At 39.0% G+C, this 27490-nt stretch overlaps 1 protein-coding gene across 1 annotated transcript in view; it reads left to right on the forward strand.

The window, feature by feature from the left end:
* Nucleotides 1-20555, forward strand: part of ADAM18 (ADAM metallopeptidase domain 18) — a 135485-nt gene extending 114930 nt beyond the window's left edge. Inside the window, exons 17-19 of the mRNA XM_027962623.2 lie at nucleotides 3079-3159; nucleotides 12010-12124; nucleotides 20395-20555. Of these exons, the coding sequence (XP_027818424.2) occupies nucleotides 3079-3159; nucleotides 12010-12124; nucleotides 20395-20555 (357 nt within the window). The remainder of the gene's footprint in view (nucleotides 1-3078; nucleotides 3160-12009; nucleotides 12125-20394) is intronic.
* Nucleotides 20556-27490: the final 6935 nt, after the last annotated feature.

Raw genomic sequence — 27490 nt, forward strand, 5'->3', positions numbered from 1 at the left:
CATTCCAATCCCAAAGAAAGGCAATGCCAAAGAATGCTCAAACTATCGCACAATTACAATCATCTCACACGCTAGTAAAGTAATGCTCAAAATTCTCCAAGCCAGGCTTCAGCAATAAGTGAACCATGAACTTCCTGATGTTCAAGCTTGTTTTAGAAAAGGCAGAGGAGCCAGAGATCAAATTGCCAACATCTGCTGGATCATCAAAAAAGCAAGAGAGTTCCAGAAAAACATCTATTTCTGCTTTATTGACTATGCCAAAGCCTTTGACTGTGTGGATCACAATAAACTGTGGAAAATTATGAGAGAGATGGGAATACCAGACCACCTGACCTGCCTCTCGAGAAATCTGTATGCAGGTCAGGAAGCAACAGTTAGAACTGGACATGGAACAACAGACTGGTTCCAAATAGGAAAAGGAGTATGTCAAGGCTGTATATTGTCTCCCTGCTTATTTAACTTATATGCAGAGCACATCACGAGAAACGCCAGACTGGAAGAAACACAAGCTGGAATCAAGATTGCCAGGAGAAATATCAATCACCTCAGATATGCAGATGACACCACCCTTATGGCAGAAAGTGAAGAGGAGCTAAAGAGCTTCTTGATGAAAGTGAAAGAGGAGAGTGAAAAAGTTGGCTTAAAGCTCAACATTCAGAAAACAAAGATCATGGCATCTGGTCCCATCACTTCATGGGAAATAGATGGGAAACAGTAGAAACAGTGTGAGACTTTATTTTTGGGGGCTCCAAAATCACTGCAGATGGTGATTACAGCCATGAAATTAAAAGACGCTTACTCCTTGGAAGAAAAGTTATGACCAACCTAGATAGCATATTCAAAAGCAGAGACATTACTTTGCCGACTAAGATCCGTCTAGTCAAGGCTATGGTTTTTCCAGTAGTCATGTATGGATGTGAGAGTTGGACTGTGAAAAAAGCTGAGTGCCGAAGAATTGATGCTTTTGAACTGTGGTGTTGGAGAAGACTCTTGAGAGTCCCTTGGACTGCAAGGAGATCCAACCAGTCCATTCTGAAGGAGATCAACCCTGGGATTTCTTTGGAAGGAATGATGCTAAAGCTGAAACTCCAGTACTTTGGCCACCTCATGTGAAGAGTTGACTCACTGTGCAAAAGTTGATTTTTTTTTTTTTTAATATAGAACACTTCATGTATTTCAGTGTCACTCTTGCATCAGTCAGTCAGTCAGTCAGTTCAGTCACTCAGTCGTGTCCGGTTCTTTACGACCCCAAGAATCACAGCACGCCAGGCCTCCCTGTCCATCACCATTTCCTGGAGTTCACCCAAACTCATGTCCATTAAGTCGGTGATGCCATCCAGCCATCTCATCCTTGGTCGTCCCCTTTTCCTCCTGCCCCCAATCCCTCCCAGCATCAGAGTCTTTTCCAGTGAGTCAACTCTTCACGTGAGGTGTCCAAAGTATTGGAGTTTCAGCTTTAGCATCAGTCCTTCCAATGAACACCCAGGACTGATCTCCTTTAGGATGGATTTGTTGGATCGCCTTGCAGTCCAAGGGACTCTCAAGAGTCTTCTCCAACACCACAGTTTAAAAGCATCAATTCTTTGGCACTCAGCCTTCTTCACAGTCCAGTTCTCACATCCATACATGACCACTGGAAAAACCATAGCCTTGACTATGGAGCTATGTTGATCTTCTCTGTGTCATTCCAATTTTAGTATATGTGCGGCTGAAGTGAACACTACAGTAAGTTTTGAAATCAAGAAGTGTGAGTCCTCCAATTTTGTTCTTTTTAAAGACTGTTTTAGCTATATAGAATCTCTTGTGATTCCATGTGCATTTTATGATGAGTTTTTCTATTTATGAAAAAGCTATCTGTCTTGAAATTTTGACAGATTGCATTGAATTTATAGAAGCTTTGGATAGTATTGATATATTAATAATATTATATCTTCCAGCCCATATACACAGGATAAATTTTATTTTTCTGGTTTAAAATTTTTTTTTTTAGTATTTCTTTCAGTTTTCAATGTATGCTTCTTGGTTAATTTTAATTGTCTAATAATAGTGGATGCTATTCTTTATAGAACTGTATTCTTAATTTCCTTTTTAGAATGTCCATTGTTACAGAAATGTCTTTAGTTTTGTATGTTAATATTTTATCCTGAAATTTTACTGAATTGTTGATTAGTTCTAACAAACTTTTGTGTATGTGGAGTCTTTAGAGTTGACATACAAGATTATATCACCTGCAAAGAGATAATTTTACTTCTTTATTTATAATGTGTGTACTTTTCATATTTTCTTGCCTGATTGCTCTGGCTAACACTTCCAATATTATATCCAAGAGAAACAGCAAAAATAGATGGTTTACACAGCATTATTTACTCATTGGCTATATGTTAATTTTCAGGAAATAATTGGAAAATGCTAAATTTCATTCTTCTTTTCAATGATTTCATCATGTGTTACACTGATGTATTTAAAGAAGTCAAGAGAATATATGTTACAACCTTAGCTTAAAAAATAGAGAAAAGTAAATGAAGGGAAAAAATGACTAATTTAACCCCTGATTAACCACTTCAGCATAACTAGGGTTTTGCAATGCATACATGTTAGGTTAAAATATTTCTCTTGATGGACTATTATAGTTAGTATTATAACAAGGATTTATGATAATTTACCATCCAAAATAATAATTTATATTTACACTGAAACTAAAATAATAAATTATTTTCCAGTTTTTGAGCAGACAAATCATTAATATTAATCTAACCAATTATTCATAGCAGAACATTAACTCCCATAATGGTGATTCTCATTTCAGTTCCCAACTGTAAGCATTAAAACCAAAATTATATGGCATCACTGCATAAACTGTGTTTAGGCAAACATGCTCCGATTTTATTTTTTTAACTCTTACTATTGTTTAGATTTTTGTATTGGATTGATAGAATCTTTGTTCCAAAATCAGAGTGATGCATAATATAAAGTCTCAGCAAGTATGTCTTCTGTTCTTTTGTATACACACGATAAAGTTAATTCTTTCCTTGTGTCAGATTTGTAAATAACTATGTAATATTGCTTGTTTTGTTTTAGTATTGTATAAATAAAACCTGCAAAGAAGTTCCTTTAATGGGATATAATTGTAATGCCACTATAAAATGCAGAGGAAATGGGGTAAGCTACTTTTGTTTTGGTAATTCTAAATTTTATGTTATTTTTTGAGTAATTCAAAGTGAAAAATCTATCCTGTTTAGGAGAAATGAAAATCTAAGTTCCTCTTTTATCCAGTCTTGCCTAGGAATAGCTAACTAATGTAAAGAAAATCAGCTGATTACCAACCAATCAAAACACTATTTAGTGAACTGTACTATATGTGTACTGAATTTATTGTAAGCACTCAAAACTTATGAATTGGTAACACATTTAAATTTAAAAAAATCATTTTCTCATGCAAATGAATGCATATTTACTATATTGTGAATATATGTCTTCTTCATACTCTTCATAGTTAAAATTTAAAGCTATATAGTATTTTACAGAAGGTATTCTTAAAGACATGTTAGAGAATTTCTGAAGTTTTTATGAAGAGGCTTCTATAAGAAAGTATCTTTATGCAAAAAACATTTTTTTTCTCAACTGTTTATCCATTTTAACCTGGCAATACAGATTTGTAGTTACTTTTGCATTGAATATTTACTTCTTAAAAATGTATAACTTGGGTCCCTTGTTTTACTACTTTCCAAAAAGGAAATCAGTGTATGATTTGGTCAACATTATAGAAATGAAATCAAATTTATCAGTACTCAGTTTTGTAATATTCAAGAGAGTGCCAGAAAAACATCTATTTCTGCTTTATTGACTGCCAAAGCCTTTGACTGTGTGGATCACAATAAACTGTGGAAAATTCTTCAAGAGATGGCAATACCAGACCACCTAACCTGCCTCTTGAGAAATCTGTATGCAGGTCAGGAAGCAACAGTTAGAACTGGACATGGAACAACAGACTGGTTCCAAATAGGAAAAGGAGTATGTCAAGGCTGTATATTGTCACCCTGCTTATTTAACTTATATGCAGAGCACATCATGAGAAACGCTGGACTGGAAGAAACACAGGCTGGAATCTAGATTGCCGTGAGACTTATCAATAACCTCAGATATGCAAATAACACCACCATTATGGCAGAAAGTAAAGAGGAACTAAAAAGCCTCTTGATGAAAGTGAAAGAGGAGAGTGAAAAAGTTGGCCTAAAGCTCAACATTCAGAAAACGAAGATCATGGCATCTGGTCCCATCACTTCATGGGAAATAGATGGGGAAACAGTGGACACAGTGTGAGACTTTATCTTTTGGGGCTCCAGAATGACTGCAGATGGTGCCTGCAGCCATGAAATTAAAAGACGCTTACTCCTTGGAAGAAACGTTATGACCAACCTAGACAGCATATTCAAAAGTAGAGACATTACTTTGCCGACTAAGGTCCATCTAGTCAAGGCTATGGTTTTTCCTGTGGTCATGTATGGATGTGAGAGTTGGACTGTGAAGAAGGCTGAGTGCCAAAGAATTGATGCTTTTGAACTGTGGTGTTGGAGAAGACTCTTGAGAGTCCCTTGGACTGCAAGGAGATCCAACCAGTCCATTCTGAAGGAGATCAACCCTGGGATTTCTTTGGAAGGGATGATGCTAAAGCTGAAACTTCAGTACTTTGGCCACCTCATGCGAAGAGTTGACTCATTGGAAAAGACTCTGATGCTGGGAGGGATTGGGGGCAGGAGGAGAAAGGGACGACCAAGAATGAGATGGCTGGCTGGCATCATGGAGTCGATGGACGTGAGTCTGAGTGAACTCCGGTAGTTGGTGATGAACAGGGAGGCCTGGTGTGCTGTGATTCATGGGGTTGGAAAGAGTCGGACACGATTGAGCAACTGAACTGAACTGAATATTCAGTATTACAATTTACTTGATTGGTTTTAGAAGATATAGAATGCTGATGCTTTGTCTTGAATTTTCTATGAAACTTCTCTGTAAACAAGGTTAGCTACATTTTCTTGTTTTGTTTTTTACGTTCATTGTTGTTCGTTTTAATTGTTATCATTGTTGGTCTGATCTTTTGCTCTTCTTTGTTCAGTTCTCTGCTTTAAGCCTTCAGCCTCAATATTTTTTGTAAAATCTCAAACCAAACTTATAGGTTGCAGTTTATTGATAGATTTTGTTTAGCTGTAATTAATATACAATATCATATTAGTTTCAAGTGTCAGTTCAGTTCAGTCACTCAGTTGTGTCCGACTCTTTGTGACCCCGTGGATTGCAGCACACCAGACCTCCCTGTCACCAACTCCCGGAGTTTACTCAAACTCATGTCCATTGAGTCAGTGATGCCATCCAACCATTGTATCGTCTGTCATCCCCTTCTCCTCCTGCCTTCAATCTTTCCCAGCATCAGGGTCTTTTCAAATGAGTCAGTTCTTCATATCAGGTGTCTAGAGTATTGGAGTTTCAGTCTCAGCATCAGTCCTTCCAATGCATATTCTGGACTGGTTTCTTTTAGGATGGCCTGGTTGGATCTCCTTGCAGTCTAAGGAATCTCAAGAGTCTTCTCCAACACCACAGTTCAAAAGCATCAACTGTTCAGTGCTCAATTTTCTTTTTAGTCCAACTCTTTCATCCATATATGACTGCTGAAAAATGATAGCTTTGACTAGAATGACCTTTGTCATAATTTGATATTTTACACATTACGAAATTAACATTCCAGTAAGACTAGGTTTATGTATATTCTATTTTATAGTAAAAAGTTTATTTAAAAAATACTTTGATGTTCCTAAGAGATTTGGCCTATTATGTTAATTTTTTTCTTAAAATTTATAAGGAATTTATTTATTTAGATTTTATATTCTAGATAAATGCTGTTTCTGACATGACATTGTTCACCGATTTTAATGGGAGAGATAGGGTGCTGGAATACCACTTTAAAGTAGAGAGAAATATATCTTGTGCAGTATGCATTTAGAGTTCTAGCATATCAACAATGCAAAAATGTTGTCTTTCCACATTTAAAAAAAAAATCGCTCACTCTGTTGGCACAGAATTATTAAGTTTTAGTTCTGCTCTCCCAAAACTTTGTAAGCTCAGTTGGACTGTTCTATTTCCTTCAGTCCTGTCAAAGAGAAATGTGATGGTAGTTTAATTCCATTGTATTTGTGCTGAATGTTGTGAGATTACTTTTCTTCATTTTCTGACATTAGAAATATTACTGACAAGTGACTAAGGTATATGTTTTCATTTCATTTTTTCTGCTAAGAACTCCTTGGGTTAGAAAGATGCCCTGAAGAAGGAAATGGCAACCCACTCCAGTATTTTTACATGGGAAATCACATGGACAGAGGAGCCTGGTGGGCTACAGTCATGGGGTTACAAAAAGTCAAACACGATTTAGAGACTAAACACTAAAAAGTCAAATTATATATCTAGTCTGAAATAGCAAGTCATTCTTCACTTAATAAAATTTAATAATATTTATTTGTTTATTGCTTCTGCTCTAGCTGGCCATCCTTTTTCTTTCACTACATTAGTAAAAATGTAATGATGGTAACTTCTGTTATTTATGTTAAATCAGGATAGCAGAAATTTGGGGATTGGATTTGAAATATGAAATAAATGATATTTTACTCTTAATTTCAAAATTTTACATTAAAATATTTATCACCAGTGCATTGTGTGTGTATGTGTGTGCTCAGCTGTGTCCAACTCTGCAACCCCATGGACCATAACCAGCCAGCCTCCTTTGTCTATGGGATTTTCCAAGCCAGAATTCTAGAGTGGGTTGCCATTTCCTAATCCAAGGGATCTTCCCAAACCAAGGTTGAACCCACATCTCTTGTGCCTGCTGCATTGGCAGGCAGATTCTTTACCACCAAGGCCACCTGGGAAGTTGGGCTACACTAAATATCAAAAAAAAAAAAAGAAGAAGAAGAAGAAGAAATATTGACGTGTAAATTAGAACAACACTTTGGATTTCAGTATTATAAATAAAACTCATTGAAATCACTTTTGATATGTAGGGAAAAGAAATTTAATATTTCAATAATCTTTCAGTTCAGTTCAGTCACTCAGTCATGTCCGACTCTTTGCGACCCCATGAATCACAGCATGCCAGGCCTCCCTGTCCAACACCAACTCCCAGAGTTCACTCAAACTCATGTCCATCGAGTCAGTGATGCCATCCAGCCATCTCATCCTCTGTCGTCCCCTTCTCCTCCTGCCCCCAATCCCTCCCAACATCAGGGTCTTTTCCAATGAGTCAACTCTTCGCATCAGGTGGCCAAAATATTGGAGTTTCAGCTTCAACATCAGTCCTTCCAGTGAACACTCAGGACTGATCTCCTTGAGGATGGACTGATTGGATGTCCTTGCAGTCCAAGGGACTCTCAAGAGTCTTCTCCAACACCACAGTTCAAAAGCATCAATTCTCCAGTTTCATCCAGAGAGATGATATGGGGTGGGAGGTGGGAAGGGGGTTCATGTTTGGGAACTCATGTACATCCATGGTGGATTCATGTCAATGTATGGCAAAACCAATACAGTATTGAAAAGTAAAATAAAGTAAAAATAATTTTTTTTTATAAAAAGCATCAATTCTTCAGCGCTCAGCTCTCTTCACAATCCAACTCTCACATCCATATATGATCACTGGAAAAACTGTAGCCTTGACTAGATGGATCTTTGTTGGCAAAGTAATGTCTCTGCTTTTGAATATGCTATCTAGGTTGGTCATAACTTTTCTTCCAAGGGGTAAGCGTCTTTTAATTTCATGGCTGCAATCAACATCTGCAGTGATTTTGGAGCCCCCCCAAAATAAAGTCTGGCACTGTTTCTACTGTTTCCCCATCTACCTGCCATGAAGTCATGGGATCAGATGCCATGATCTTCATTTTCTGAATGTTGACCTTTAAGCCAAGCCAACTTTTTCACTCTCCACTTTCACTTTCCTCAAGAGGCTTTTTAGTTCCTCTTTGCTTTCTGCCCTAAGGCTGGTGTCATCTGCATATCTGAGGTTATTGATATTTTCCCCACCGATCTTGACTCCAGCTTGTGCTTCCTCCAGCCTGCCCAGGTCCAGCCCCAGTGGATCCAGGGAATTCGAAGGGGGGACAGAGTCGGTGTCTTAGAAAAGAATTATTTAATTAGAGATATAAACAGAGATTAGGAAAGAATGGTGTAGTAGGAAAATTAATGGAGAAAAGAGGCTGAATAACTTGGTTTATGCAGAAAACCAATAAAACTCCAAGACAAGGAGTTTGCACCACCTACATAGGCCACTGGCACCCACTTGAATAGTGGAGGGTGACCTGCCTTGGACTCCCTCTCGCGTGGGTCTTAGAAGCCAGGGCAAGTAAGTAGACATGGCGAGCCTCCACGCTCCAGATGGGAATTCAGCCAGAAAAAAAGAGAATGAAAAGAGACCACATGAGGGAAACCAGTCTTTCCAGGAACTGGTCCATCTCTTTATTTTTCAGATCCGCTTATATACTTTTGTTACACATAGAGATGGAATACAGAGTCACGTGGGGTCAGCAGACCTGACCCTTATCAAAATCAGGTGCTTTATACAAATGTCTTAGGGGCTTTACATCATCTTACGGCCATGAGGCCTGCTGAAATTTTATGGCCCTTTCTGATAACGGTCAGTCAACCGTAAAACTTATTCTTCCTGGGGTGAATTTTCTTAAACCAAGTGCCACCCTCCTAAGGCACGCGATAAAGTTGCATTCCTATAGGGTGAAGGTGCAGTGGGTTACAATTAAGAAAGGAATTTACTTAGCCTAAGGTTTAACATGAATTAATATCAAAGGTTAATACTTACTTCTCTTATATGCTAGTTATATTCATTAATGTGTATGAGGGCAGGGGATATGGAGACTTAGCGGCAAACATTGGCCCAATAAATAAAAAATCCTTCACCAATATAATTCCTAATCAACCCACTATACTATACTAATAATTTTCTAACTTCTCAAAAGAATCTGTGTTTAGAAAGTTTAAAGCATCTTGTGCCTCTCACAGTTGGGAGGCTGTGAACAATCACATGTGGCCGGATGAGCCTGTCAGGCAGGCTAGAGAACTTTCAGAGGAGTTTGTGAACTGAAACACTCTTGTCATGCCCAGGAATTTTATTAGCTGGAGCTTTAAGTTAACTCTTTCTCAGAGAGAGATTGAGGGGGGACAGCCCCCCAAAATGTCAAAAGTGTAAGTGAAAGCATAAAGCAATAAAGTAGGCAGACTCTGGTTTTGGGAGAAGATGCTCGAGAATTTCCAGGGGGACTCCTGAGGCTCAATCCCGCCTTTGCGTATGTCGAGCCTCCTTCTTCATGACCTTTGCCATGGGCAGAGTTTCTCACGCTGGCTCCTGGCACCAGCCCAGCGTTATCTTTAAACCCCCCAAATTTATCATTATCAGCATACATGGACAAAACACAATATCTGCAATATAATGATAGGAAATAACCAAAAATGTCAATTTCTTAAAATGTGCTAGCCCTATATTTATACCTTCAGGTATGGGAATAAATTCATAATATATCATTAGTGATGTTTGTTTGGCAAAAACCTGGGAACGAGTGTTTATATGTTTGTGGATGTGGGTATGTGTCCGTGAATATATGTAAGACAGAAAGCGCTTAGCAGTGGAGAGGGACTTAATTAGTGGATGAAGGCCTTCTTTTGTGTGTTAGTCACTCAGTCATGTCCAACTCTTTGCGACCCCATGGAGTATCACTGCCAGACTCCTCTGTCCATGGAATTCTCCAGGCAGGAATACCGGAGTGGGTAGCCATTCCCTTCTCCAGAGGATCTTCTTGACCCAGGGATCAAACCTGGGTCTCCTGCATTACAGGCAGATTATTTACTGTCAAGCCTGAGGGAAGCCCTATGTATCAATTATATAGTCTTTAATAAACTTAGAAGACAAACACTTTTCCTTCTTGCATTTCTTTTTCTTGGAGATGGTTTTGGTCAAAACCTCCTGAACAATGTTACAAACCTCAGTCCATAGTTCTGCAGCCATTCTGTCTACCAGATCTAGTCCCTTGAAACTATTCATCCCTTCCCCTGTAAATCATAAGGGCTTTGATTTATGTCATTCCTGAATGGCCTAAAAGGAGAAAGGTAAATATAAATCCAACTGAATGCAGAGTTCCAGAGAACAGCAAGGAGAGAAAGCCTTTTTAAGTGGACAATGTAAAGAAATAGAAGAAAACAATGGAATGAGGAAGACTAGAGCTCTCTTCAAGAAAATTAGTGATACCAAGAAAACACTTCATGCAAGGATAAGCACAGTAAAAGATAGAAATGGCAAGGACCTAATAGAAGCAGAAGAGATTAAGAAGAGGTAGCAAGAATACACAGAAGAGCTGTAGATGAAAGTCTTAATGTCCCGGATAACCGTGATGGTGTGGTCACTCACCTAGAGCCAGACATCCTGGAGTGTGAAGTCAAGTGAGCCTTAGGAAGCATACCTATGAACTAAGCTAATGGAGGTGATGGAACTCCAGCTGAGCTATTTCAAATCCTAAAAGATGATTCTGTTAAAGTGCTGCATTCAGTACACCAGCAAGTTTGGGAAACTCAGTAGTGGCCACAGGACTGGAAAAGGTGAGTTTTCATTTCAGTCCCAAAGAAAGGCAATGCCAAAGAATGTTCAAATTACCATAAAATTGCACTCACTTCACATGCTAACAAGATTATGCTCAAAATCCTTCAAGCTCGTCTTCAGAAGTACATGAACCAAGAACTTCCAGATGTACGAGTTGTATTTGGAAAAGGCAGAGGAACCAGAGGTAAAATTGCCAACATCCATTGGATCATAGAAAAAGCAAGAAAATTCCAGAAAAAAAAAATCTACTTTTGCTTCACTGACTATCTTAAACACTTTTTCTGTGTGAATCACAACAAACTGTGGAATACCTTATCTGCCTCCTGAGAACCTGTATGCAGATCAAGAAAGGCTAGTCAGAACTGAACATGAAGCAACAGACTGGTTCCAAATTGAGAAAGGAGTATGTCAAAAATGTATATTGCCATCCTGCTTACTTAACTTATATGCAGAGCATATCCTGCAAAATGACAGACTGGATGACTCACAAGCTGGAATCAGGATTGCTGGGAGAACTATCAACAACCTCAGGTGTGCAAATGATAGCACTCTAGTGGCAGAAAGTGAAGAGGAACTGAAGAGACTCTTGATAAGGATGAAAGAGGAGAGTGAAAAAGCTGGCTTAAAACTCAGCATTCAAAAAATTAAGATCATGGCATCTGGTCCCATCACTTCATGGCAAATCAGTGGGAAAAAGGTAGAAACAGTGGCAGATTTCATTTTCTTGGACAATCACTGAGAATAGTGACTGCAACCACAAAATTAAAAGATGCTTGCTTCTTGGGAAAGAATATGACAAATCTAGATAGCATATTAAAAATCAGAGACATCACTTTGCCTACAAAAGTCCATGTAGTCAAAGCTCTGGTTTTTCCAGTAGTCATGTATAGATGTGAGAGTTGACCATAAAGAAGGCTGAATCCCAAAGAATTGATGCCTTTGAACTGTGGTGCTGGAGAAAGACTTTTGAGAGTCCCTTGGACAGCAAGGAGATCAAACCATGAACATTCATTGGAAAGACTGATGCTGAAGCTGAAGTTCCAATACTTTGGCCACCTGATGGGGAGAGCAGACTCATCGGAAAAGACCCTGATGCTGGGATAAATTGAGGGCAAGAGGAGAAGGGAGCAACAGGATGAGATGGTTGGATGACATCACTAATTCAATGGGCCTGAGTTTGAGCAAACTCAGGGAGATAATGAAGGACAGAGAAGTCTGTTGTGCTACAGTTCATGGGTGGCAAAGAGTTGGAAACAGCTTAGCAACTGAACAACAACAAACTTAGAAGATCAGAGATTTTATTCTTTTGAATGTAAGTATATATGACATACAGAGACTATCATGATTCATAGTAATTACATATTTTTCTGTTTCAGATATGTAACAATTTAGGCAATTGTCATTGCATTCCTGACTATACACCTCCAGATTGTGAATTACAAATTGGTTCACCAGGAGGAAGTATTGATGATGGAAATGATCATAAATCTTGTGAGTAGAAATTAAAGTTTTAAATTCTAGGATGTTTTAATAATGAAGCATCAAAATAGGATGCTTTATGAAATAAAGAAATACACTACTAACTAAAATCTTTCATGATCTCCCAAGTGACTAAAAGAGTTACTTTGAATAGTGGCTTTCATTAAATTAATGTTAAATAATATTTGCAATGTGCTTTCCACAGAGGCACCCAGTTTTAATCAACTCAGTTACTAAAATAAAATATAATACTCAAGATTCACTAAACATCATGCATGCTCAGTTGCCTCAGTCATGTCTGTCTCTTTGTGACTCTATCGACTATGGCCCAGCAGGCTCCACTGTTCATGGGATTCTCCAAGCAAAAATAGTGGAGTGGATTGCCAGTTCCTTCTCCAGGGGATCTTCCCAACCCAGGGATTGAACCCAAGTCTCTTATATCTCCTGCATTGGCAGGCAGGTTCTTTACCACTAATGCTACCTGTGAAACCCTAATAAACATCATAGCGTGAATGAAAAATAAATATGGATGGATGAACATCATGCAAATTATTTGCATTCCATGTTATTGAAAACTTTGCAGGTTATTAAAAAGCACGTGTAGGATAAGGTGTTTATTTTGAATGAAATTTAGATTAAAAAAGTATGACAAAATATAAGTATGCATATTTTTACTAGGAAATGATAGTAAATCACATTTTGAGTGATGAAGTACAAGTTTATACTTTCTCTCGTTTCCATGAATGAAGGCAAAGTTGCTCATGGATTCAACATCTATTTATGATAAAAACTCTCAATAGGGCTTCCTTTGTGGTCTAGTGCTTAAGAATCCACCTGCCAATGCAGAGGACATGGGCTCGATCCCTGGTCGGGGAGGATTCTACATGCCACAGGACAACTAAGTCCACTCACTGCAGTTATTGAGTCGGTATGCCCTAGAGCCTGAGTTCCACAACAAAAGAAGCCAACTCAGTGAGAAACTTGCACACTGCAACCAAGAGGAGCCACTACTCATTACAAACTAGGGAAAGCCTGCACTCAGCAATGAAGACCCACCACAGCAAAAAATAAAACAGATAAATAAATCTTAAAAAAATAAAACTGTCAACAGTGTGGGTATAGAGTGACTAAACCTCAACAAGGTGGGGTCCACATATGGCAAACCCCAAACTAACATCATATGCAATAGTTAAAAGCTGAAAGCTTTTCTTCTAAGATCAGGAATAAGACAAGGATGCCTATGCCATACTTTTATGCAACACAGAACTGAAAGTCCTAGTCACAGCAATTAAACAAAAATAAATAAATAAAATAAATCCTAGATTCTAGTTGTATTTGATGAGTGTTTTCTTTGTAAAAAAAAATTAGCTTATTTATTTTTATTGGAGGATAATTGCTTTACAATATTGTGTTGGTTTCTGCCTATATCAACACTTTTGTTGGCTTTTTAATTAATTAATTTATTTTTAATTGGAGAAGAGCATTTTGTTCTTATTGGACTACAAGGCCCAAATTGTTTCATACAAATCCATTTGTAAAATTTTTCTTGTATTTGTGTCATTTCACTGGAACAGCTGGACACCCATAAGCAAAAGAATTATCCTAGTCACAGACCTCACAGCTTTCAAATATTAACTCAAAATGGCTCATAGTCCTAAAGTCTAAAAGTATAGCTAAGGACAAGCTCAGGCATCAGTAGTGACTGGAGACAGCGGTATGCATACACTTGGCTGTGGGGCCCAAGTGCAGGTGTCCAGGTGGTGGCAGATGTCAGCTGAAGATGTGTTTGTAGTGATCAGGGCTGGGGTAGGTGGCAATGGCTGGAGCCAACTATAGGCTCACTGGGTGCTCCAGTGGCCGTGAATGTCAGTACGCTTTCCTAGTGCTTCACACTCTTCTTCTGCAAATGCATACTGCAAGGGAATTCAGTGATGGGATGCGGAAATCGAGTTCTGGGGCATGCTGGTACACAACCGGACAGGCTAGCTCCAGGTAGGCACAGTGATGCCCACCACTGTCAGAAGTCCAATTGTGATCTGAATCCAACAAACAGCTAGATTATGCTCTCCTGTAGCCGTTCTCTTCCTCCCCTGGGTGTGTGCACTTTCTTGCAGGTCAGGTCTTGCTGGGGGTGTGCAGGTTCAGAGCTGAAGGCAGGGGCTGGTTACAAGTAGGCACGGTGGTGTGGGCCAGTCAGAGAGGCAGAACCTGATCGGGATCTGACAAACAGCTGCAGATGCCATGGGTGTTGATATGCTCTTCTGTGGCTGGACGCTCACCCCAGGACATGCAGTGGAAGCCAGAGACAAGAGTCAGGCTGGGAACATACAAGTGCGTGACTGCAGGGGCTATTCACAGGTGGACATGGTGACACCGGCCAGTGATGGAAGGCAGGACCTGACTCTGTCCACAAACTGCAGTGTGTGGCCAGGAAGGAAAGCAGCAGAAAGGAAAGGCTGGCTGGCTATACATTCACCTGTGGCTGTAGGTTGTTGTTTTATCATTCAGTTGCTAAGTTGTGTCTGACTATTTGTGACCCCATGGACTGTGGCCCACCAAACTTCTCTGCCCATGAGATTTCCTGGGCAAGAATACTGGAATGGGTTGCCATTTCCTTCTTCAGGGGATCTTCCCCACCCAGGAATAGAACCTGTGTCTCCTGCGTTGGCAGGCAGATTCTTTGCACTGAGCTACCAGGGAAGCCTGCTGCAGATTACTTCCACTTATTATATCAGAGGGTCTAGTCAGTATATCCTTCCCCCCAAAGCATACAGATTAAAAAGTAAAAAGAAAATCAGTGTTTCTGTACAGGTAATATGATCCTATACGCAGAAAATCCTAATGAGTCACCAAAACCTAAAGAGTAAGGTGGCAGAAAATGAGATCAATATACAAAAAGCAATTGTATATCTACAAACTAAAAAGAGACAATCCAACAATAACATTAAGGAAGCAGTTTTATTCATGATGGAATAAAAAATAAAATACTTAGAAATAAATTCAGTGGAAAAGTATGTGATTTGTACACTGAAAACTACAAACCATTGCTGAGATAAATTAAAGACAATGTAAGTAACTGAAGAGACAGTTATGTTCAGAGTTTGGAAAACACTTGTTACAAGGTCAGTTCTCCCCAGATTTATCTATACACTCAGGAAAATCCCATTGCAAGTCATCCATCAGGTTCATTTGCAGAAATTGACAAGCTGATTATAAACTATACAGAATTTCAAAGGGACTAGTGTTGTTAAAATAACTTTGAAACAGAGTGATGTTGGAGAAAATACATCACCCAATTCCAGAACTTTCTATAAAGTTACAATAATCAATGCAGTGTAACACTGATGTTAACATAGACATGTCGATCAATGGAACATAATAAATCACTGGAAGTAGAGCCACAGATGCATGGAAAACTAATTTTCCATAAAGTGCGAAGCAAATCAGTGAATAATGGATAGCTTTTTCAACAAAACACGCTGGAACAATTATATACTCACATGCAGAAAAAAAAGAATTCTGTACATGTTTTGAAATCATGTGTAAAAATTCACTCAGAGTGGATCGCAGACCAAAATATGAAGCCTAAACTTATAAAACTTCCAGAAGAGAATATATGAGAAAACCTAAGTGCCTTTGCATTAAATAAGGATTATTTTTTTAACATGTGATACCAAAAGCACAATCTAAGGAGGAAAGGTGAAAATGTGGACATCATCACAATGAAAAGATTTTGCCCTTCAAAACTCACTTGAAGAGTTTTGTATATAACTAGAGTTAGGTATATGGAGAAGGCAATGGCACCCCACTCCAGTACTCTTGCCTGGAGAATCCCATGGATGGAGGAGCCTGAAAGGCTGCAGTCCATGGGGTCGCTGAGGTCGGACACGACTGAGCGACTTCACTTTCACTTTTCACTTTCATGCATTGGAGAAGGAAATGGCAACCCACTCCAGTGTTCTTGCCTGGAGAATCCCAGGGATGGGGGAGCCTGGTGGGCAGCCGTCTATGGGGTCACACAGAGTCGGACACGACTGAAGCGACTTAGCAGCAGTAGAGTTAGGTATATAACTAATAAATTATATTCTGAATATATACAAATTTTATATTCACAATATAATCTTTGACAATTAATAATGGAAAACAAACAGTCCGATAAAGATGGACAAAATATGGATACTTTATCAAAGAAAATATATAGGCAATAGATAAGCACATGTAAAGATGCCCAATATCATTGTTCATCAAAGAAATGCACACTAAAATCACAATTAGGTACTGTTACATTCTTTTAAAATTTATTTAAACATGAAGTTTTGCCAAAATGGGAGGATAGTGTCTCATAGACTATTGTTGAAAACTGTACAGTTTCAGCTTCTTACAAGAATCTCATCTATTTAGTATTTATCTTTGGCTGTGCTGGGTCTTCGTTGCTGCATGTTTCCAGTCGGAGTGAGCAGGGGCTCCTCAGTAGGTGTGGTGTGAGGGCTTCTCACTGCAGCGACTTCTCGCTGCAGAGCACAAGCTCTGGGCATGAGGGCTTCAGTAGCTCTGTGGCTCCCCGGCTCTAGAGCACATGGGCTAAGTTGTTCCTTGGGATATGGGATTTCCTGGATCAGGGCTGGAACCCATGTCTCCTGCAATGGCAGGTGAATTCTTTATCACTGAGCCTCCAGGGAAGCCCTTTAGCTTCTTTCACCCAGCATGTAATGCAGTCACTTTACTGTTTGCCCAAGAGAATAGAATGCCTTCACCCCTACAAAACTTTGTACATAAACATTCATAACAGCTGTACATGTAATAGATATGAAAACAACCCAAAGACAAATCAACAGGTGATGGATCAACAAAGTGTGGTATATTCAAAACACAGCATACTATTGAACAATAAAAAGGAATGAGCTACTGTTAAAAAGACAAATGTGGATGGATGTTAACATTTATGCTGTGTGAAAAAAAACACAAGATTAAAATGAATAGAGACTGTATGACTTTATTTATATTAAATTGTAGAACACCTAAACTAATTGATAGAGAATGCTGATCAGATCAGTGGTTGCTTGTGTTGGGACTGGCAGCAGAGCAGCATTATATGGGCTAGAAGAAACTTGAGGGTGATGGATGTATTCACTCCAGCTGAGCCTTGGACGACATGGATTTGAACTGCTCTGTGCATTAACAAGGATGTCTGGCATGCTGCAGTCCATGAGGTTGCAAAGACTCAGACACAACTTGGCAATTGAACACGTGCCTCCACTTGTACACATATTGTATTTCAATAAATACCACAGTACTATAGCACCAGAAGCAGACTAAATCCATGGGAGAGCAGCTGCAGATATGGTGGAGCCTGCGCTACAGAGAGACCGCAGATATGGAGGACCAATGCTCAAGTTAAACATGAGTGTTCAGACTGCTTGGAGTGGATCCCCCAACCCTGCAATGTTCAGGAGTCAACTGTCTTCTGACTGATGTGGTGGTTTTATAGATATAAACATATATATTTACAACATATAATGTACATCTCAAATAGATTCATGTATTATGCATCTAAAATAAGAGTAAATCTGTTAAAAATCATAAAATTGAAATGACATCAAAGACAAGAGTCACACTATTTTATTGTCAAATCTCAGACATTAAACTTATTTTCCTTACCAATACTGATAAGAATTTTACATTAACTGAAGAAAATCCATAACTATCAAAACAAAAAATAATCTTTTAAGTATATGCATCATTTGCTATATCTTATCCATTCTACAGTTATAGTGTTCACATTTCATCATATACGAAGAATCAGTTCAGTTCAGTTCAGTTCAGTTGCTGAGTCGTGTCTGACTCTTTGCTACCCCATGGACTGCAGCACGCCAGGCCTCCCTGTCCATCACCAACTCCTGAAGTTTACTCAAACTCACGTACATTCAGTCGGTGATGCCATCCAACCATCTCATCCTCTGTCGTCCGCTTCTCCTCCTGCCTTCAATCTTTCCCAACATCAGGGTCGTTTCAAATGAGTCAGTTCTTTGCCAGAATAACTATATAATAAAAGAAGGAAAATATCAGTTATACCAAGACTCTCATCCATTGCTAATGTGAATGTAATTCCTACAACCACTTAGGAAAATCACTGGAAAAGTTACAAATGTTTGGTTTAGGCACACACTATAAGTAAGCATCACACTCCCAAAGGCATATACCTGTGAGATAGGCACACATACATTGACTAAGAGACATGTAGTATAATATTCATAGCAGCACTATTCATAACACTCATAACTGCAAGTTATCCAAATGCTCATAAGAAGCAATGTATTTATAGCTGTTATTTCTATATAAAGATATTGTATGCAGTGATGAGAATGAATATTTTACAATTATAAACAATAATTTGGCCAAATCCCCAAATAAGGTAATATTGAGCCAAAAAATCAGATAGGATATAAATACATACAACATAACTCTATATAAAGGTTGCTGCTCCTGCTGCTGCTAAGTCCCTTTAGTGGTGTCCAACTCTGTGCAACCCCATAGACGGCAGTCCACCAGGCTCCCCTGTCCCTGGGATTCTCCAGCCAAGAACACTGGAGGTTGCCATTTCCTTCTCTGTTATAATCTGTCAAAAATGATCCATGGATTAGTGATTTTCCATGGATGGTGGCTGAAAGAAAGTAGATTGGAGGCAGTGAGATGCTGGTAAAGTTACTTTTCCTGGATTTGGTGCTGGTTATATAGATGTGTTCAATTTAGAAAATTCTTTGAGCTATAAAATGATGAAGTGAATGCATGTCTGTTAGTATTGTTACATTTCTGCAAAAAATCTACTAACTAAACAGTAATGGAGGGAAGCAATATCTTTTTTTGTTTTGTTTTAATATAAATTTATTTATTTTAACTGGAGAACAGAATTATGATTAGAAAATGTCCTCGTGTGTGCTTTCGAGACTCTAGCAGAATATGTTTTGAGATCTGGATTATTTTTCTAATTCTTTGCCAATATATTTATTTATTGTGTACTTTTGCTGCTGCGGCTGCCAAGTCGCTTCAGTCGTGTCCGACTCTGTGCGACCCCAGAGACGGCAGCCCACCAGGCTCCCCAGTCCCTGGGATTCTCCAGGCAAGAACATTGGAGTGGGTTGCCATTTCCTTCTCCAGTGCATGAAAGTGAAAAGTGAAAGTGAAGTCACTCAGTCATGTCTGACCCTCAGTGACCCCATGGACTGCAGCCTACCAGGATCTTCCATCCATGGGATTCTCCAGGCAAGAGTACTGGAGTGGGGTGCCATTGCCTTCTGCATGTCTCCTTTTGGGAATTGTGTAATATTTAAATTTTTTAAGACAGCAAAGGACATACTATATTGTTGGCTGTCAACAAGAGAGGAAAAATACACACAACACACACTTTACAGACAGGTAGACACAGACACAAGTATGGGTATAGAAATGGATTTTACTCACATGTATAAAATATAAATACTGGATGGAGAAACATAGTCATTTAAAAATGGTTTCCTTTGAGGAGCAAAACTATGTGACTTGGCAAGGTAGTGGATGGGGGATTTTCACAGCATATTGCTAAATTTTTAACTTAAGCTCCACTAATATGTCACCTTTAAAATAAATAAATAAGATGAATGTAGTAAACAGACTTCAAACTGTATATACAGTATCATAATACTTTAAAAATATGCATAAAAGATGACTAGTAAGCCTCCAATACTTTGATCACCTGATGCGAAGAGCTGACTCATTGGGAAAAAACCCTGATGCTGGGAAAGATAGAAGGCGGGAGGAGAAGGGGACGACAGAGGATGAGATGGTTGAATGGCATCGCTGACTCGATGGATATGAGTTTGAGCAAGCTCCAGGAGTTGGTGATGGACAGCAAGGCCTGGCATGCTGCAGTCCATGGGGTTGCAAATAGTCGGACATGACTGAAAGACTGAACTGACTGAATTGAGTAAGCCTATGAAAACTATGCAATTGTAGTTTTGGGTATGAGCTTAAATGCCCTTTTATTTCCTCATATATGACAGTTTGCAAGGTCTTAAACTTTCGATTATGTATATGATTTTACATGTATGCATATGACTGCTGTCCAACTCTTTGCGACCCCATGGACTTAAGCCCGCCAGGTTCCTCTGCCCATGGAATTTTCCAGGCAAGAATACTGCAGTGAGTTGCCATTCCCTCCTCCAGGATGCATATGATTAAATTGAGATAAATAGAAATTTATTCAAACATTCAGTGAATATCCACTTATTTCTGTGTTTCACTTCCAGATACAGTGTTTACTAAAAAAGGCTACAATACACATCAAAACTGGCTTATTTTAAGTTTCTACATTTTTCTGCCCTTTTTCATAACTTGCACCATTATGATAATGAAGCGAAATGAAATGAGAAAATCATGCAACAAAGAGAGTGTGGAATATGAGGGGTAAGTAAGATTTTACAAATAATTTAGTATCTTAAATTGTGCTGGTCATTAACCAGTATCATAAATTCATAATTATATATTTGTTATGTTTATTTGAAATGTGTGCTATTTTAAAATCTAAACAAATGTCCTTTTATCCATTCTGTTTTCCCAATAGTTCATTATTAGTATATTAAGACAAATCAAAATTTTGACTGCTCTAGAACTGTTTTCCTGATGAATATTCCACAGTGTAATAGGGACTTAATATGAGAAAACTATATTTGGTATATCATTTTAAGTTCCTAAGTGGATCTAAATTAAGTAGCACTGTTTGTTTCCTTCAGAGAAATCCTTTTTATCCAATTTAGAATTTATGTCAAAAATGTCATTAAAAAATCCTTGAACCTCAAAAAATATTTCTATCTGTTTAGTAGTCTCAAATGTTGTTAAAAAATCTCTGCAGAATTCCTCTGAAATTAGATACTGTTTCTTACAAACTTGTGCATGATTTTCTTACTTTTGTGCGTCTCCTTTCTGATGACCTAACTCTTTAACTCATTGAAGGCAAGAAACCTTTATATCAATCCCAATATGTGACAGCATGAATGAGGATTTTAGCCTCAAAGTGACATTTTCTTTGAAAACTATTATTGTGTGTTGTGCTTAGTCGCTCAGTCCTGTCTGACTCTTTGTGACCCTGTGGGCTGTAGTCTGCCAGGCCCCTCTGTCCATAGGATTCTCCAGACAAGAATATTGGAGTGGGTTGTCATGCCCTCCTCCAAGAGCTCTTCCTGACCTAGGGATTGTACCCAGATCCCCCGCATTGCAGGCAGATTCTTTACCATCTGAGCCACCAGGGAAGCCCATTTCATGAAGACATATTCAGTTATACATACATCACATGTATATCATTTAGGGAAATGTTGGATCATATTCACTGAAAGAGAAAGTGACTTAATTGGCCATCATGAGACTTTACAGAGGAAAAGAAAAGAAGAGAATTCAAAGAAAGCCCTGACAGGTAATGTTGTTGAGGGAACCTGAATAATGTACATGCTGAATACAGCTCTATATCTAAAAATTCATGCTGTCCCAGCCTTAATGACTGTTCCTTTACAAACTCTCCCACCACACCTGGGATGTGTACCATTAAGCTTTCCATCTTTGTTTATTCTATAAGTATATACTGGAGCTTTTCAATACATAATTTTTACCACATAGGAAAAAATTGTTTTATCTTATAGCCATGTATTTATTTCCAACATGCATTAGGCTAGGGCTCTGGGTTAACGTAATAAGTTCACAGAGCTGGAGCATCATTCTCATCAAATCACATCAAAGACAAATGCTATGAAATGATAACTTTATATCAATCTTGATAACTTGGAGGAAGTAGTGTTTGTCAGGTATTTCCTGACAACATGAAAACACCTGTTAGATTATTTCTCTCTCTTTTTATACTTAAATCTATATATTAAAAAAAAGCAGCTAAATGTACCCCATATGTTTTTGTTTTTTGAGTAGTTCTTCACTTTCAGGCTCTATAAAAGGTGTTTCAGAATTATCTTGTATATTCTTTGTCACAGCCCTCAGTTCAGTTCAGTCGCTCAGTCATGTACGACTCTTTGCGACCCCATGAATCAGAGCACTTCAGGCCTCCCTGTCCATCACCATCTCCCGGAGTTCATACAGACTCACATCCATCGAGTCAGTGATGCCATCCAGCCATCTCATCCTCTGTTGTCCCCTTCTCCTCCTGTCCCCAATCCCTCCAAGCATCAGAGTCTTTTACAATGAGTCAACTCTTCTCATGAGGTGGCCAAAGTACTGGAGTTTCAGCTTTAGCATCATTCCTTCCAAAGACATCCCAGGGTTGATCTCCTTCAGAATGACTGGTTGGATCTCCTTGCAGTCCAAGGGACTCTCAAGAGTCTTCTCCAACACCACAGTTCAAAAGCATCAATTCTTTGCCACTCAGCCTTCTTCACAGTCCGACTCTCACATCCATACATGACCACAGGAAAACCCATAGCCTTGAACAGATGGACCTTAGTCGGCAAAGTAATGTCTCTGCTTTTGAATATACTATCTAGGTTGGTCATAACTTTTATTCCAAGGAGTAAGCATCTTCTAATTTCATGGCTGCAGTCACCATCTGCAGTGATTTTAGAGCCCAAAAATAAAGTCTGACACTGTGTCCACTGTTTCCCCATCTGTTTCCTATGAAGTGATGGGACCAGATGCCATGATCTTTGTTTTCTGAATGTTGAGCTTTAAGCCAACTTTTTCGCTGTCCTCTTTCACTTTCATCAAGAGGTTTTTTAGCTCCTCTTCACTTTCTGCCATAAGGGTGGTGTCATCTGCATATCTGAGGTGATTGATATTTCTCCCGGCAGTCTTGATTCCAGCTTGTGTTTCTTCCAGTCTGGCATTTCTCATGATGTCCTCTGTATATAAGTTAAATAAGCAGGGTGACAATATACAGCCTTGACGTACTCCTTTTCATATTTGGAACCAGTCTGTTGTTTCAGGTCCAGTTCTAACTGTTGCTTCCTGACCTGCATACAGATTTCTCAAGAGGCAGGTTAGGTGGTCTGGTATTGCCATCTCTTGAAGAATTTTCCACAGTTTCTTGTGGTCCACACAGTCAAAGGCTTTGGCATAGTCAATAAAGCAGAAATAGATGTTTTTCTGGAACTCTCTTGCTTTTTCCATGATCCAGCGAATGTTGGCAATTTGATCTCTGGTTCCTCTGCCTTTTCTAAAACCAGCTTGAACATCAGGAAGTTCACGGTTCACGTATTGCTGAAGCCTGGCTTGGAGAATTTTGAGCATTGCTTTACTAGCGTGTGAGATGAGTGCAATTGTGTGGTAGTTTGAGCATTCTTTGGCATTGCCTTTCTTTGGGATTGGAATGAAAACTGACCTTTTCCAGTCCTGTGGCCACTGCTGAGTTTTCCAAATTTGCTGGCATATTGAGTGCAGCACGTTCACAGCATCATCTTTCAGGATTTGAAATAGCTCAACTGGAATTCCATCACCTCCACTAGCTTTGTTCATAGGGATGCTTTCTAAGGCCCACTTGACTTCACATTCCAAGATGTCTGTCTCTACATTAGTGATCACATCATCATGATTATCTGGGTCGTGAAGATCTTTTTTGTACAGTTCTTCCGTGTATTCTTGCCACCTCTTCTTAATATCTTCTGCTTCTGTTAGGTCCATACCATTTCTGTCCTTTATCAAGCCCATCTTTGCATAAAGTGTTCCCTTGGTATCTCTAATTTTCTTGAAGAGATCTCTAGTCTTTCCCATTCTGTTGTTTTCCTCTATTTCTTTGCATTGGTCGCTGAAGAAGGCTTTCTTATCTCTTCTTGCTATTCTTTGGAACTCTGCATTCAGATGCTTCTATCTTTCCTTTACTCCTTTACTTTTCACCTCTCTTCTTTTCACAGCTATTTGTAAGGCCTCCTCAGACAGCCATTTTGCTTTTTTGCATTTCTTTTCCATGGGGATGGTCTTGATCCTGTCTCCTGTACAATGTCACGAACCTCATTCCATAGTTCATCAGGCACTCTATGTATCAGATCTAGGCCCTTAAATCTATTTCTCACTTCCACTGTATAATCATAAGGGATTTGATTTAGGTCATACCTGAATGGTCTAGCGATTTTCCCTACTTTCTTCAATTTGAATCTGAATTTGGTAATAAGGAGTTCATGGTCTGAGCCACAGTCAGCTCCTGGTCTTGTTTTTGTTGACTGTATAGAGCTTCTCCATCTTTGGCTGCATAGAATATAATCAATCTGATTTCAGTGTTGACCATCTGGTGATGTCCATGTGTAGAGTCTTCTCTTGTGTTGTTGGAAGAGGGTGTTTGCTATGACCAGTGCATTTTCTTGGCAAAACTCTATTAGTCTTTGCACTGCTTCATTCTGCATTCCAAGGCCAAATTTGGCTGTTACTCCAGGTGTTTCTTGACTTCCTACTTTTGCATTCCAGTCCCTATAATGAAAAGGGCATCTTTTTTGGGTGTTAGTTCTAAAAGGTCTTGTAGGTCTTCATAGAAGCGTTCAACTTCAGCTTCTTCAGTGTTACTGGTTGGGGCATAGGCTTGGATAACTGTGATTCTGAATGGTTTGCCTTGGAGATGAACAGAGATCATTCTGTCGTTTTGAGATTGCATCCAAGTACTGCATTTCAGACTCTTTTGTTGACCATGATGGCTACTCCATTTCTTCTGAGGGATTCCTGCCCACAGTAGTAGATATAATGGTCATCTGAGTTAAATTCACCCATTCCTGTCCATTTTAGTTTGCTGATTCCTAGAATGTCGATGTTCACCCTTGCCATCTCTTGTTTGACCACTTCCAATTTGCCTTGATTCATGGACCTGACATTCCAGGTTCCTATTCAATATTGCTCTTTACAGCATTGGATCTTGCTTCTATCACCAGTCACATCCACAATTGGGTATTGTTTTTACTTTGGCTTCATCCCTTCATTTTTTCTGGAGTTATTTCTCCACTGTTCTCCAGTAGCATATTGGGCACCTAATGACCTGGGGGGTTCCTCTTTTGGTATCCTATCATTTTGCCTTTTCATACTGTTCATTGGGTTCTCAAGGCAAGAATACTGAAGTGGTTTGCCATTCCCTTCTCCAGTGGACCACGTTCTATCAGACCTCTCCACCATGACCCGCCCTTCATGGATTGCCTCGCAGGCATGGCTTGGTTTCATTGAGTTAGACAAGGCTGTGTTCCTAGTGTGATTAGATTGACTAGTTTTCTCTGAGTATGGTTTCAGTGTGTCTGCCCTCTCATGCCCTCTTGCAACACCTACCATCTTACTTGCGTTTCTCTTACCTTGGTTGTGGGTTATCTCTTCACAGCTGCTGCTCCTTACTTTGGATGAGGGGTATCTCCTTACCACCGCCGTTCCTGTCACAGCCCTAGAAGCAGCCTTTTCTACAAGGATTGTTGGTTTCTTTTATTGGAAAACAATATTACAGACCTAGATGCTAGGTTTGCACCTTGCTATTTGGGTTTCATTGCTTCTAAAACCTCACAACAGACAGATATATGAATCTGATATGTGTATACAACACATGTATACACACAATTGTCCTTAGATATCGTGCAGATAATTCCTTTATCACATATTTGTTGTAGCTGGGTGGTCTGAATTTTTGCAACCCTATGAACTGTAGCAAACCAACTGTAGCAAACTGTAGCAAACTGCTACAGCAAAATGTAGCAAAGCCTGGTTTCCTCAGTTCCCCACTAACTCCTGGAGTTTGCTGAAATTCATTTCCATTGAGTCAGTGATGCCATCTAACCATCTCATTCTCTGTTGCCCTTTTCTTTTATCAGATAAAAATTGAGTTCTTTCTTTCTTCAGATATGTGTCATATTTTCATTCAAATCACAGTACTTTTTGCTGAGGAAACATTTTTAAATTTTATCATTGTTTTCCTTCTTGGATTATGCTTTTGCTGTTATATTTAAAAATTCACCACCAAACCCAAGGTCACTCAGATTTTCTTCTATGCTTTCATCTTGAAGATTTATAGCTTTGCAATGTACATTTAGACATATGATTCATTTTGAGGCAATTTTTGTTCAAAATTTGAAGTAAAATTTTAAAGTATGACTTATGTGATAAAGTTTGTATTTTTGCAAATGTATGCCAAATAGTCCAGTGTCATTTGTTGAAAGAACTATATTCATCGAAATGTCTTTGCACCTTCATTGAAAATCTTGACCATATATATGTAGGTCTAATATTGAATGAAGGAAATTAGATATTTCTTATTTTCTTATTAATATTAAGTGCATCTTCTTATGTATAGGGTAAAGGTTTTTTTTTTCTGCAATATATGTTTTTCCAAGTTTCAAATAGTAGAATGTGATTCTCTTTATCCACATTTGTAAATAAGTTTGCCTAAAAGAAAGATATGTTATCTTTTCCACATGCCACAGATTAAATAAGCTATGTCATGTCTGACTCTTTTGCAACCCCATGGACTGTGGCCCACCAGGCACTTTTGTCCATAGGATTTCTCAGGCAATAATAATGAAACAGGTAGCCATTTCCTTCTCCAGGGGATCTTCCTGACCCAGGGATTGAACCCACATCTCCTGTATTGGCAGGCATATTCTTTTCTCTGTAGTGACTGGAAATATTCTATTTAGCCTTTCACTTTAGTCTTTCTAAACCATGGATTTTTCAAAGAACCAAAAGTATACAAAACTAAATAAACAAATTTTCATTATTTTCAATCATTTCATAGCTGTAATTATTTTGCCTCATACTTAAATGATAAATTAACAGTAAAGTAATAAATCTAAAGCTATATATTTATACATATAAATATGTATTCATATATGCTGCTGCTGCTAAGTCACTTCAGTCATGTCCGACTCTGTGCGACCCCATAGATGGCAGCCCACTAGGCTCCGCCATCCCTGGGATTCTCCAGGCAAGAACACTGGAGTGGGTTGCCATTTCCTTCTCTAATGTATTCATATATGCTGCTGCCGCTGCTGCTAAGTCGCTTCAGTCGTGTCCGACTCTGTGCGACCCCAGAGATGGCAGCCCACCAGGCTCCCCCGTCCCTGGGATTCTCCAGGCAAGAACACTGGAGTGGGTTGCCATTTCCTTCTCTGATGTATTCATATATAAATACATACAATTGTTGTTGTTCAGTCACTAAGTTGTTTCTTACTGTTTGCGACCTCATGGACTGTATGCCAGGTTTCCCTGTCCTTCACCATCTCCCAGAGTTTGCTCAAGCTCATGTCCACTGAGCTGATGATGCCATCCAACCATCTCATCCTCTGTTACTCTCTTATCTTCCTGCCCTAAATCTTTCCAGCATCAGTGTCCTCTCCAATGGTCCACTCTTCCCATCAGGTGGCCAAAGCATTGGAGCTTCAGCCTCAGCATCAGTCCTTC

The sequence above is a fragment of the Ovis aries genome, chromosome 26 (genome assembly GCF_016772045.2).
Source record: "Ovis aries strain OAR_USU_Benz2616 breed Rambouillet chromosome 26, ARS-UI_Ramb_v3.0, whole genome shotgun sequence".
In the NCBI taxonomy this organism is placed as follows: domain Eukaryota; kingdom Metazoa; phylum Chordata; class Mammalia; order Artiodactyla; family Bovidae; genus Ovis; species Ovis aries.